The sequence below is a fragment of the Silurus meridionalis genome, chromosome 26 (assembly GCF_014805685.1).
Source record: "Silurus meridionalis isolate SWU-2019-XX chromosome 26, ASM1480568v1, whole genome shotgun sequence".
Lineage (NCBI taxonomy): Eukaryota > Metazoa > Chordata > Actinopteri > Siluriformes > Siluridae > Silurus > Silurus meridionalis.
In genome coordinates this window covers 13,774,366-13,787,587 of record NC_060909.1, presented here as the reverse complement: position 1 = coordinate 13,787,587, position 13,222 = coordinate 13,774,366, and the positions used below count along the sequence as shown (strand labels likewise).

The 13,222-nt window shown below is 35.1% G+C and overlaps 1 protein-coding gene and 1 long non-coding RNA gene across 2 annotated transcripts; one reads left to right on the top strand and one right to left on the bottom strand.

Moving 5' to 3' along the window:
- Positions 1 to 1,766: 1,766 nt before the first annotated feature.
- On the bottom strand, positions 1,767 to 3,915 carry LOC124379907. The gene is made up of 3 exons (XR_006924547.1): positions 3,865 to 3,915; positions 3,219 to 3,331; positions 1,767 to 2,987 (listed from the first exon to the last, which is right to left on the bottom strand). It is a non-coding gene; the product is annotated as an uncharacterized LOC124379907 (long non-coding RNA).
- Positions 3,916 to 4,789: 874 nt separating this feature from the next.
- LOC124379987 (protein C19orf12 homolog) lies at positions 4,790 to 10,384 on the top strand. The gene is made up of 3 exons (XM_046840652.1): positions 4,790 to 5,636; positions 6,134 to 6,306; positions 9,915 to 10,384. The coding sequence occupies exons 2-3, from the start codon at positions 6,147 to 6,149 to the stop codon at positions 10,178 to 10,180; spliced, it is 426 nt and encodes a 141-aa protein (XP_046696608.1). The 5' UTR covers positions 4,790 to 5,636; positions 6,134 to 6,146; the 3' UTR covers positions 10,181 to 10,384.
- Positions 10,385 to 13,222: the final 2,838 nt, after the last annotated feature.

The window sequence follows — 13,222 nt, the reverse complement described above, 5'->3', positions numbered from 1 at the left end:
ATAATAAAAGTGTCTGTATTAAATTTTCTGGAGAATTGGGTTTTGTAGTCTGTTATTGTTCTAAGTCCCTGACACTGGTTTCTAGAGCCACCATGTTGGAACTGTTGAACTATAGTCTTATTCTGTAGTTTCATGCCTTGTCATGGTTCATATTTCAGGTTTCGATCCCTGCATTAAAGGTAAATGGTTGGAAATGGTTTTATCCACTTGTGGCTTCTGACTGGAAGTGCTTCAATAAACATATTGATGTCTTCAAAGTTGTACTTGCACTTGTCCCATTCTATGCCTTGTAGAGAATTTTGCACAGTGGCCAGAAACTGGTATGTCCATATAGTTTGATTTACTGGTAATGTGCTTTGTTTGTGAACAGATTTTTGTTGTAGTCCAAAAACCTTTTGCCCCTGTTGGGGCAGGTGATATGCCAATGAAAGTTTGGCACTGCTCATTTTAGGCCAGCACTGTTAAAGTTTTTTGCCACAGTGAGCAATGTGTCATTGTGATGTGTCTGACTGTAAGAGAGAGCCTGATGTAGATTACATTGTGGCACTTATATATCAATGCTGTTATTTTTCTCCATAACTCATAGTAATTAGGATATGTCATATTATTATTTTTTTTATTTTATAGTTTTGCAGAATTTTTGGTAACCTCTGTTTTGAAGTTGTTCCAGTCCAGATGCCAAAGAGTGTGCCATTACATCTGTTGTTCACCCAGCAAAAGAGCATAACTCTTGTGTATTTTTGACATTAGTGTGTGTGTTTAAAAAAAAAAAAAAAAAGTGTCTCTCTTAGTGTGCTTTAACCTGTGTTATGAATTGACTGTGTGGATGTATATCAGAGGTGGAAAATAATGAAAGACATTTACTCATACTACTGTAACTGAGTAGCACTTTCTGCACTGCTAATTTTGAATTTTACTTCAGCTAAAATATATTTTGTTTGGTAGTATTGTACTTTAATACATTTTAAATCACATCAGTTACTGGGTAAAAAAATCAAAATCAATGGGATGACAATCGGGTGTCATTGAGTGTCCTGTTTTATATAAAGAACACAGATCTATCGAAGTCTGTTTTTCACAAAATAAAAAACTGAGGACCTTATGAAAAGAGTTGTTGTTGCTCATCTGGGGGGTATTCCAGAAAGCTTGGTTAACTTACCATTTGCTAAATCATAACCTCTGGGTTGATTTACCCCAAACAGGCATACCATGAGTATGTCGGTTCCAAAACACCTGAGAAGAGTTAGTTCAATCAACCTCCAACTGGTTACCCAGAGGTAATGCGCGTGCACGGTGCATGTATAAAGACATTTTCAATGGATCGCCGATTTCACGAGTCACCATGGAAACTCAAAGCGAAAAAAAGAGAGCAGCGTATTTCACAGAGGCGGAGTTGGAGGTTTTAATGCTTATGAGGAGTTTAAGCCAATAATATTAAAAATAAGCAATACAGCTGCATCGCTAAAGCAAGAGAGTTGACTTGGCAAAAAATACCGGACAGAGTAAATGCATGAGTGTATTAAATTACAAATTTGGTATTGGCTCCCGTTTTATTATAATGCAAAATAATGAAGTATGACTTATACATCCTTTTGAATATGTTATATCACTATGAAAGCATTTACTTTTCCTGCCATTTATTTTTTTAGTTTAAAATAATAATGTATATTTCTTATTTAATAAGCTGTAATCCTTCTGGAGCCACAAGAACTTTAAGCCAAGTCAAAATGAAACACAAAAACATTCTGCAAAAAGGTCATATTTCATTACACAATTACTGAACTATTATTATAACAGGATTTAGAATATTAATTCTGTCATGTAGCTAATAAAAAGAAGACTGAAGCCCGTCTAACTGGCGGGGGTCCACCACCACCTCCCCTCACCCCATCTGAGGAGCTGGCTCTGTCCCTTAATAAAGGGCAACCAGTGGTTACTGGCATTCCAGGGGACAGTTCATCACACACACCATGCACCACAAGTGATGGTGAAAAAATGGTGAAATGTAAGTTTACCTCTATGATTTTTCATTTTTTTTGTCCTAATAAATTACTATCTCTGTCACTTAAAGGCTTTTTGAACAAGATACATTTTTATGTAGGCTTATTTTATTTAACTGCATATGATGTATAGGCTACTGTGATCTTAGTCTGACATCTTACTCTTTTCATGTATTATTTTCTTTAATAATATTGAGAATTTAATGGGTTGTGTGTTCTTATAGATACTGATGGACGTATTGTATTATTGGACCCTCCAGAAAGAACTCAGTCTGTCACAGTTGTAATTGATTTGTTGAGCTGTATAAGGTCCATCTCCAAAAACAAATAAGAAAAAGTGACATGGAGAGGGACCTTATACAGTTTCAAATGGAAGAGAAAAGGTTTCTCATTAAAAAAGCAGCACTTGAAATTGAATTACTGGAGCATCGCCTTAAGGTGAGAACTTGTCTGAATATTAATCTGTTGCATGTTAAAAGTGGTATGTGTGTGTGTGTGTGTGTGTGTGTGTGTGTGTGTGTGTGTGTATGTGTAAAGCAATATAAATAATTATTTTATTGAATTTTACAGGAAATAAAGAAATACACTGCCTGGCAGACCAGTGCAAAAAAATTAATAAGTGATTTTGACAGATCCTGTCTCTCAAAAGTCTTCCGTCTCTGTTGGCCTCTAAAATCTGTAGGTGTTCCTCTGGGCCATCTTCCTCAATACAAGGAGGGTGGCTCTCTCCTCTTATAGTGGCAATATTGTGAAGCACAACACAAGCTACTATAATGTCGCATGCCCTCTCTGGACTAACCCGGAGCCCACGCAGACTCTGAAACCAAGATTTGAGGATCCCTATAGTCATCTCCACCTTGGCCCGTGTTCGGCTGTGAGGCAGGTTAAACCGTGTCTGTGGTCCAGGCTCAGGTTCAGAGTAGGGTGTCATTAAATAGGGCAGACAAGGGTATCCTCTGTCCCCCAGCAAGTAACCATTGTACTGTCCTGTAATGATTGAAATGTACAACACAAATATAGTAAAAAGGAAAAAAAATAAAAATTGTATAAAGCAAAACATGCCCTGCTGAAATGTCTGGTAAATTCTGGCATCATGCACAGATCCTGGCCATTTTGCCTCGACAATGGTAATGATTTGGGTTGCCTCACATATTACCTAGTTAGTGGAAAAGTAATGACTTTAATGATTTTTAAGAAGGGAAAAAATTAAGTTGTTACCTGCACATTGATACTATGAATAGATTTCCTATTAACACAGTCTCCCTCATTTATTGGTGGAGCTTTAATAGGAATGTGAGTGCCATCAATGCACCCAATTACATTTGGAATCCCTGAAACAGAAAGTTATGGAATTATGAAGTGTGTGCGCGCATAATGAATACATGTATAGATATAAATAATATGACTAAATATTAAATATATATGTGTGTGCCAGACATACTGTACGAACGGCTTTACACACAGTCGCCTTTCCCACATGCCCCTAATCGCCCACACTGTACAAAAAATGTTTTCTGTGCTAAGCGCAGAACCGCGGTTTGTCACATTTGCGATATGCGGTTTTAAAAGACGTGTTAAATAAACGAACGAATCTTTTGAGAAACGATAACGCTCTTTCAAATATTCATTAGGGTATGCAAACATCAATACTTGGTCTTATAACCCTCTCCGACGAAAAATACTCATATATTTTGTGCTTCTACGTCCAAAGGATCCTCATCAAAAGGGCACGCCGAAGTTACACTGAAACATAACCTGCTCCCGAGCAGGTTATCTTCAGAGAGTCAGTTGCTATGGTTACATACATAACCAGAAAGTTACCTCCGTTTTTGGAACCGAAAGTTGAGGTTATCCACGAACTTACCCTTAAACATACCCAGGTATGTCACATAACCTGCTTTCTGGAATACCCCCCTGGTCAGACAAAAGGTTACATAACCATCTGAATAGTGTTTGGACTCCACGTATCCACAGTCAGACAGATTGTGTACAAATAGTGCTAATTTAAAACCATTGCTACCATCCACAGGACTGATCAACCAACAAAGATCACTCTAAAAGTGAGACATGTCATTGTCTGCAAGGTCACAAAGGAACCCAGGGTAACTTCTAAGCAGTTAAAGGCCTTAAGATGGCTAATGTTAAAGTTTACCATCAACAGAACAATGAACAACCTTGGTATGCATAGTAGAATTACAAGAAAAAAGACAAAAAGAACATAGCTACCCATCTGAAATTTTATATGGATAAGTCAGAGGACTATTTGAAAAACTGTCTTGTGGAGTAACCAGACAGACATAGATAGATAGACAGACATGTTGTGGAAGGACCTGAAGCATGGGGTTACACCAAACACTGAAAGCAAAGGATCACATACTTTTGCCACTCACAGATATGTATTGGATCATTTTGAATGGCAATAATTAAATACATATTTGTTTTATTTGTTGTGTTCACTTTGTCTACTGTGTGAACATCTAGTGCCTTTCATATACATATTCATGCAGCAATATTGAAGGTTCTGAAGGGATAACAACATTTTAAGCATCTCTGTACTTTTGCCAAGTCAGTGTATTATATATTATAGATAGGGCTCCAGAATAGACAGTTCATGGATGCTAAAAGTCGTCTCACTTGGTGCTGTTTTGTTTTACTGTCCTCAGTGTGGTCTACTGCAGGTTATACAATAAATAAAAGTACAGTATTTCATGCAACCCCACTTCAATCAAAACTCACTTTAACAGTAATATGACTTGACTATAGTATAGGCATACCTTCCACTATTTTTAATACTCATGTTCATAAAGATGGTCTACATAGCCACAGTTTATGCTACCTTTAATGGATGTATTGTATGGAATTTCTTATATGGAAAAGTCAACACTGAAATGGCAAATTATTACATTTGTTGTAGCACTTTGTAAAGTTGTTTAAAAAAAAAAAAACTAGATTGAGATTTACTGTATAATCCTCTGTGTAACATAGGTGAAAGTGAAACCCAGGGGAGTTTGTGTAAAAGTGTGACGTGTAAGTGAGAAGATGCATTAACAGGTTTTTTTATAAGGTTAATGTGCTAGAAATTGAGGTGCACCACACCCTGAAGGTATAACCTGTATTTGATTGATTGTTTTTTGTTTTGCGGTTATTAGATAAGGGGTGAATACATTCACAAAGGTCACTGCTTAAGAAATAAACCAGTTCTAATTTGATGTTAATTATGTTCCCTTCCTGTAAACCTCTGTGTTTTAGGTAGCAACCTCTATGACAAACATACACATGCCCTTAACATAAACAAGCCAGCATTTTCTCCATCACAGTCATAATGCATACTGGTTTTATTTGTTTCTTTTCTCTGTTTCGTATTTACATAGATTCAAATCAGTTTTACTTTCAAATTGTAACCGAAGAGTCGAACACAAAAGCAGCGTTTAGGGATAGTGAAAGTAAAGTAAGTCTATCTTCTCCATGAGTTTGATGATTGGCATGTCTGGGATTTAAGCAGGAAAAGCAGTACGAGGTATAGATATAAATAGACTGAGACAGTGTCTGTTAAACAAACACAGAGAGTACAGCTCTGAAGAATTAAAACTATACACTGGCAGCTTCTGTGAAACAATTCTTCATTTCATCAATCAGGTATACTACTACCACTATTGTTTATTAATAATAATAACAGTTTATTCTTATTATTGTTATAATTTGTTACATACTTGTGTTAACACAGAGCCTTTTTTGTGTATCTGTATTTTTGTTACCTTTATATATAAGCTGGATAATGTGATTCAAGTATTATTAGAGGATTTCATTGATTTTTTTGTGTTTTACAGTATGGTTATTATTTAAAGACAAATTTTGAGTACATATTAAGCATATTTTTTCACTGAACTGAAACACTGAAAGTGTGGTTTAGAGCAGAATTAGCCTAAAAAAGTAAATAGAAAATAGAAAATTTTCCTTGAAATGTCTATTTTCACTTAAAGTGTCTATAAAGTGGGTGGGGGTGGGGGGTATAGTTATGTGTGAAATTGTAATTATATAATCAAAATAAGTAAAGAAGAGATGAGAAACTTGTTTGAAGAACAGTGTTGTGTAAAACCTGTCTCACATTTTTTTCTTTTTTCATTTAACTACAGGCTGAATACTACAATGGCGCAGAAGATGAACGATGTTATGCAGATGTGTTGTGAGGTTTCAGCAAGCTGGAAGATGAAGGCTGCAGTGAAGAGTTCTCTGAAGGGAGGTGCAGTAACAGGAGGGACCGCAGTAGTAGGAGGGTTACTGCTTGGACCAGCTGGATTTGTTGTTGGTAAAGACTTTTTATTGTTTCTAATTATTCAGTGTTTAACTTTAAAATCTCTGTCTCTGTCTCTCCAGTTGTCTTCTTATGAATAAGAAAAAAAATTATATATAAATATTATGAAGATAAAAATATATTATTATATTCATAAGAAGACAACTGAGGGCATCTGCATTTATTGCAACTCCTTTCTAACTAATTATATCATCTGATTTTTAATCATAAATATAATAATATATTATATGTCAGACAGTCATTCATGTAATGGTATGCAAAATCATGATCGTACTAAACAGCTACTTGAATTAGGGTACAATATTCAGCAATCAAATATTTATTTATCAATCACTGGACACCTATTTGAAAGTTGAAAAACATTTTAGCATTTCAACAATTATTAAATGATCAATATGAAAGCTGGCAGCCTATGAATTATAGCTAAAATGAAAGTATGTTTCAGGACATAAAATAAGTCTTAATATTAGTTAGATTTTACCTCAAACAAATAGTAACTCATGACATTGTTCTGAGTAATTATTATATTTATATAAAAATACATCCAAAATGGAAAAGCCATGTGTTATACTGCTTATATAGGAATTAAGAGGGTAAGTAGCAGCCAATTGCTGCTAATAAATTGCCATGATTGATTCAGCAAGTGTGGTAACCTCTATAAAAGTTCATTCAGGTGTGTGTTAACACACTGCCAAGGAGGAAAGACATCAGAAATTATCTTTGAGAAGCAATTGTTGCTGCCTACAAATCTGGAAAAGGTTATAAGGCCATTTCCAAATGATTTAAAGACAATCATTTTACAATGAGGAAGATAATAAGGAAGAATGGTGGAAACCATTCAAAACAGTTGCCAATCTTCCCAGGAGTGGATGTCCTGGAGTGGAAGTTATATCTCAGTTTTTACAGGCCCCAGTTAGAATGTAAATGTGAAAGTTCATGACAGTACAATTAGAGAAAGACTGAACAAGTATGGTTTGTTGTTTGGTTGCCAGGAGAAAGCCCCTTTTCTCTCAAATATGCATGGCAGCATGCCTTAGATTTGCAAAGTTTCCTCAGAACAAAGCACAAACAAAGCACTCCAGCAAATCTTCAACAGAATGGCTGAAAAAGAACAGAATCAGTGTTGTAATTGCCCAGTCAAAAACCAGACCTCACCTCAACCTGACTCAAATGTTGTGGCAGGATCTAATGTTTACTCAGCAAATGTACAATTTTAAGAAATAAGTCTTCTAAAAAGAAAAAGCTGGAGGAACATTTTGCAATTAATTAAGTAAATAAACAAAAGGTCATTAGGATGGCTGAGTATTAAAAGGGTATCTTATGGAGTCTCTCATTTGTAAAGATGGCTAGAGTTTCACTAATCAGTGAACTGCATATACAAATTATGGAGCAACTTCAGAATAATATTCTTCAAAACAAAATTGTTAAGGCTTTGAATATCTCAATTTACAGTACATACAGTGGGGCAAAAAAGTATTTAGTCAGCCACCAATTGTGCAAGTTCTCCCACTTAAAAAGATGAGAGAGGCCTGTAATTTTTATGATGATAGGTACACTTCAACTATGAGAGACAAAATGAGAAAAAAAATCCCGAAAATCACATGTCTGATTTTTAAAGAATTTATTTGCAAATTATAAAAAAGCAAGAATTCGGTCTCTTAAAGACCTGTAACTTCTTTAAGAGGCTCAACGCAAGATCTTATCCCGTGGGGTCAAAATGATCACAAAAACGGTGAACAAAAATCCCAGAACCACACGGGTGGACCTAATGAATGACCTGCTGGGACCAAAGTAACAAAGGCTACCATCAGTAACACACTACGCCGCCAGGGACTCAAATCCTGCAGTGCCAGGGGTGTCCCCCTGCTTAAGCCAGTACATGTCCAGGCCCATCTGAAGTTTTCTAGAGAGCATTTGGATGATCCAGAAGAGGATTGGGAGAATGTCATATGGTCAGATGAAACCAAAATAGAACAAGAATAGAGTTGCATCCAAAGAACACCATACCTACTGTGAAGCATGGGGGTGGAAACATCATGCTTTGGGGCTGTTTTTCTGCAAAGGGACCAGGACAACTGATCCGTGTAAAGGAAAGAATGAATGGGGCCATGTATCGTGAGATTTTAAGTGAAAACCTCCTTCCATCAGCAAGGGCATTGAAGATGAAACGTGGCTGGGTCTTTTAGCATGACAATGATCCCAAACACACCGCCCAGGCAACGAAGGAGTGGCTTCGTAAGAAGAATTTCAAGGTCCTGGAGTGGCCTAGCCAGTCTCCAGATCTCAACCCCATAGAAAATCTTTGGAGGGAGTTGAAAATCCATGTTGCCCAGTGACAGCCCCAAAACATCACTGCTCCAGAGGAGATCTGCATGGAGGAATGTTCCAAACTACCAGCAACAGTGTGTAAAAACCTTGTGGAGAAAACATTTGATCTCTGTCATTGCCGACAAACGGTATATAACAAAGTATTGAGATGAACTTTTGTTATTGACCAAATACTTATTTTCCACTATAATTTGCAAATAAATTCTTTAAAAATCAGACAATGTGATTTTCGGGATTGTTTTTTCTCATTTTGTCTCTCATAGTTGAAGTGTTACCCATGATGAAAATTACAGGCCTCTCTCATCTTTTTAAGTGGGAGAACTTGCACAATTGGTGGCTGACTAAATACATTTTTTGGCCCACTGTAATATCATCAGAAGATTGAGAATCTGGAAAAATCTCCATTCACAGTGGACAATGGAAGAAATCATTACTGTATTCCCATGATCTTCTGGCCCTGAGAAAGGGCTAGATTAAAACAGGCATGATTCTGTAATGGAAATCACTGCATTTATTTAGAAGTACCTCCAGAAAGCATTGTATGTTAAAACAGTTTGCTGTGTCTCGCTTCCTCAGGCCAAAGTTTATTAAAATGGACTGAAGCAAAGTGGAAAACTGTTCTTGGTCATACAATTCATAATTTATTTTTGGAAACCATTGACCCTTGACCGTTAGACTAAAGAGGAAAGGGACTACCTGGCTTGTTATAGGCTTTGCATTAGCATATATGGAATCAAAAGCTCACCTGGAAAAGCACCATCAATGCTAAAAGTTATATACAGGTTTGAAAAACAATATATATATATAAATATATACAGGTTACAACAAATGCTTACATTGAGATTATGTCTTTTTCAAGGAAGGTCTTGCATATTTGAGCAAGAAAATGCTAAATCGAATAATGTATATATAACAAGAGCATGGCAGCCTTTTCCCAATTGATAACATTTAATGCAATACGAAATGAAAAACATGACAAAGAAGATACAGGTCTTTAAGTAGCGAGAATCCTGTATCCGACTCAAACATTCTCTACTAAAATTTTTTAGATGATTTATGGCCATCAAATTCCAAATTACCTCAGTTCAATCATTCAATGTGTTATGTTTTCTTTTGAATAAAATAATGTTTTACGAAATGTGTTAATCATTGCATTCTGTTTATATTTACATTTTATGACATTAATAACTGGGGTTTTATAAACCTACAATTGTTAAATTTTCACAAACATTTCTTCACCATCTAAATAAAGTGTCTCTCTTTCATATTGTCAGGTGGAGCTGTCGGGGGTCTTCTGGGTGCCTGGATGACCAGCGGTCAGTTTAAACCAGTTCCTCAGATCCTCATGGAGCTTCCACCTCAGGAGAAACAGAAGCTGTTCTCTGAGATCAGTCTGATTTTGAGCTCACTTGACTGGAAGGATGTTACTCAGCTGATGTTTTTGGTAAAAGGAGATAATGCACTGCTGCAGAGAGTCGAAGCTGGGATTCAGTCCTTTGTTAGCAATAATCTAGGTGCTGTAGTGGAATATGGAGACTGAGATTGAACACAGAGCAGGGCCAACTATAATGTTCAAGTAATCTTCAATTCTTAACAATATACCTTCTTAACTGTTCATCTTATAAACATTCTGCATTTGGGATAAACCTTTACAATTAAAATTACATAAACATTTTAGTTTTAATATTTCTCATTGATTTTTTTTATTTTTCTCATTATCAAAATGTTTCATTGTAAAGACATATATATATATATATATATATATATATATATATATATATATATATATATATATATATATATATATATATATATATACACACAAAAGAAGATATAATGCAATGTACTGGGAAAGAGGGACTGCAGGTTGACTGGTTCTGAAAATAGTGGATTACAAACCCTTTCACTATTATCTGATAAAACACAAATACATGTGCATCATTCAGAGTTCCACACAAAATGTATGACTATTATTCGTGGGTAAAAAAAAAAAAAAAAAAGTTTATTTGAATGCTTGAACCATATAATGAGAGCTCTGGTAGACCTGAAATGCATTGCACAGCATAACAAAGTGATTAGACCTTGTCACCACAATGGTCAAAAATAATGACAAGAAATATTTTCTTTTCATACCTTTGGTGTTTTTTTTGTTTTTTTAATGTGAGTGTCACATACAGAATATACAGTGATTATAACAGTTATTTTCCCCCTCATCTTGCTGTGCTAAATCCTTCTAACCTGCTATATACCCCTTCCAGCAGCTTTCACGGAGTTCAAATTAGACACAATCTCGTATACTAAAATACAAATTTAGATGTCTTTATGTTTTCCTTTACGTTTGTGAGACTTGGCTGTCCTCTGGTGGGTATTAAAGGTATGACACCCTCACCCATGTCCTCTGAAAAATACCAATTAAATAAATGCTAAATCATAAAGAGCATTTAACTGATTGTGTACAATTGTCTGCTGTTTCCTACATTATCAGTTGTATATGTCATGTTGATCAAAATATATTATACTGGTTTCACCTAAATAGTCTTAACCCCTACAACATCTCAACATCAGTTCATTGCATATTTCTTAGTTGTTTATCCACTCTCCAAATGAAGGTTCACAAGATTGATTTTTCGATTGAACACTTGTATAGTACAGTAAAAAGTGGGAATTCTGTCTTGCAATCAATATGAATCAAATATGCAATCAAATACATACATTTGTGCTGCTGAAATTCAAAGATATCGTACAAAAGAAATTAAAATTGTGCATTTTGAATCACTGTAATCCAAACTGTAGTTTATATCAAGAAGTACTGAAACTGCACTCAATTGTTTTGAGAAAGCACTTACTGATTTGCAAATACTGTATTAGGGATTATTCGAGAAATGCTCCAAAGCAACTGAGAAAAACTGTAAAAATGATTAAATATGGCATCCACTAGATGTCACGTTAGCACCAAAACATCCCTGTCCATCATAACTATCTGGAAAATGTAATACACTGTAAATATGCACACTAACATGTCTCTTAAAGACTTTCTACCCATCATGACCTGCGTCACACAAAAACTCTTGATAATCAATAATTTAGAAAGTTAAGGCTACGGAATAAAAGCTTTTTATTGTTTAAAAGCCCAATGTACTGTGAACTGTAATAGGAAACCTGCTAAGTGTTACTTTAATTTATGATGCTGCCTGAGGAAGTCTGCCTGAGGCTCACAGTATTATGGTGGAATGTACTTTTTGAGCTTACAACTGGCTTATCAGGTTCACCAAGCTTATAGTAAAAGATGACGGGCTATCAGACTTGCACGCTTATCAGATGGTCATATATCACTTTAAGAACATATTAATCACACTTTTATAGAGCAACCCATGTGTCACTTTATGACATACTGCTCTTTAGACTTTACACACTTGGTTATTCTCTGCTGCTCTTCAACTTAACATTGCACACAGACACATTCCAAAACTGTATCTTATTTATCCTATACTGCAATTAATACAATTAAGTGAGTAATTTACACACAGTAACAGAAACAGATTTCAGGTTAGGGTCTAAAACTGAAGAGACAGATTTACTTTTCTAATTGTACATTGTACATAAGTACGTAATTTGAGACAATTTTAATGTATTAAGCGGAGGTAGCTAGACAAAGAAATTTTGACACACTACTTTTCACACTTGCAGTCTGCTTGAAGAGTAAAAAGATTAAAATAAGATGCGTTCATTTAAACTTGTCTGATCTGTAAAATTTCAAAATATTAATACACAATTAATACCGAGCGACTAGAAAAAGCATTTAACATTTCTAATATTAATATGTAAAGTAACTGAGAGAAATATAAGAGGAGAGTTGAGGTGAGTTTCTCTGGTGACACCATTTAAAAATAGTTTGGGAAACCAAGGGTCTGCTTAATTTGATTAGGGATGCCAAACACAAATGTACAGTTTCTTACTCTTCACTTTGTTTCCTTCCACTACTGCTGTGTTATACACTTATTTTCATGTTGTTTTATTTTGTTTTCTCAAAAAAAACCTGGGAAGTGGAGCTACTGAGGAAAAACTAATTGAGGTCAGGTTCATTTCTTTATGGACTTAAGTTTATAGATACAGTAAAATTGAACAGTCTTATAAAGGTGTTTTATATGGTTATTTTATTTATATCAGTATAACTAGTAAATTCAGATGACAACAAATAATTACAGCAGGGTTGATGTTCACTAAAGCATTGATTGTGATATTTGCTTAATATTCGCTGAATAATAGATTTTCTGTTGAACACATACAGAGGTTAAAAACCTACTACTACTACTAAAAAAAGAAATAATAATAATTATAATAATTATATAATGACAGGTTTTGTTGAATGATTCTGTGCTTGTTCTGGATTTAATGTTAAATCTTAAATAGGTCGAACAATGTGTTTTTGTTTTTTCTCTTTTATTTTTTGCCTTTATTAACGTTTGTACACACTTTCCCCTTCATTAAAACATGCAGGTAAATGCATAAACTGGTGTCTTGTTACGCTTGCACATTTTTTTCACACACACACACACACACACACACACCCCAGTGGTGGACA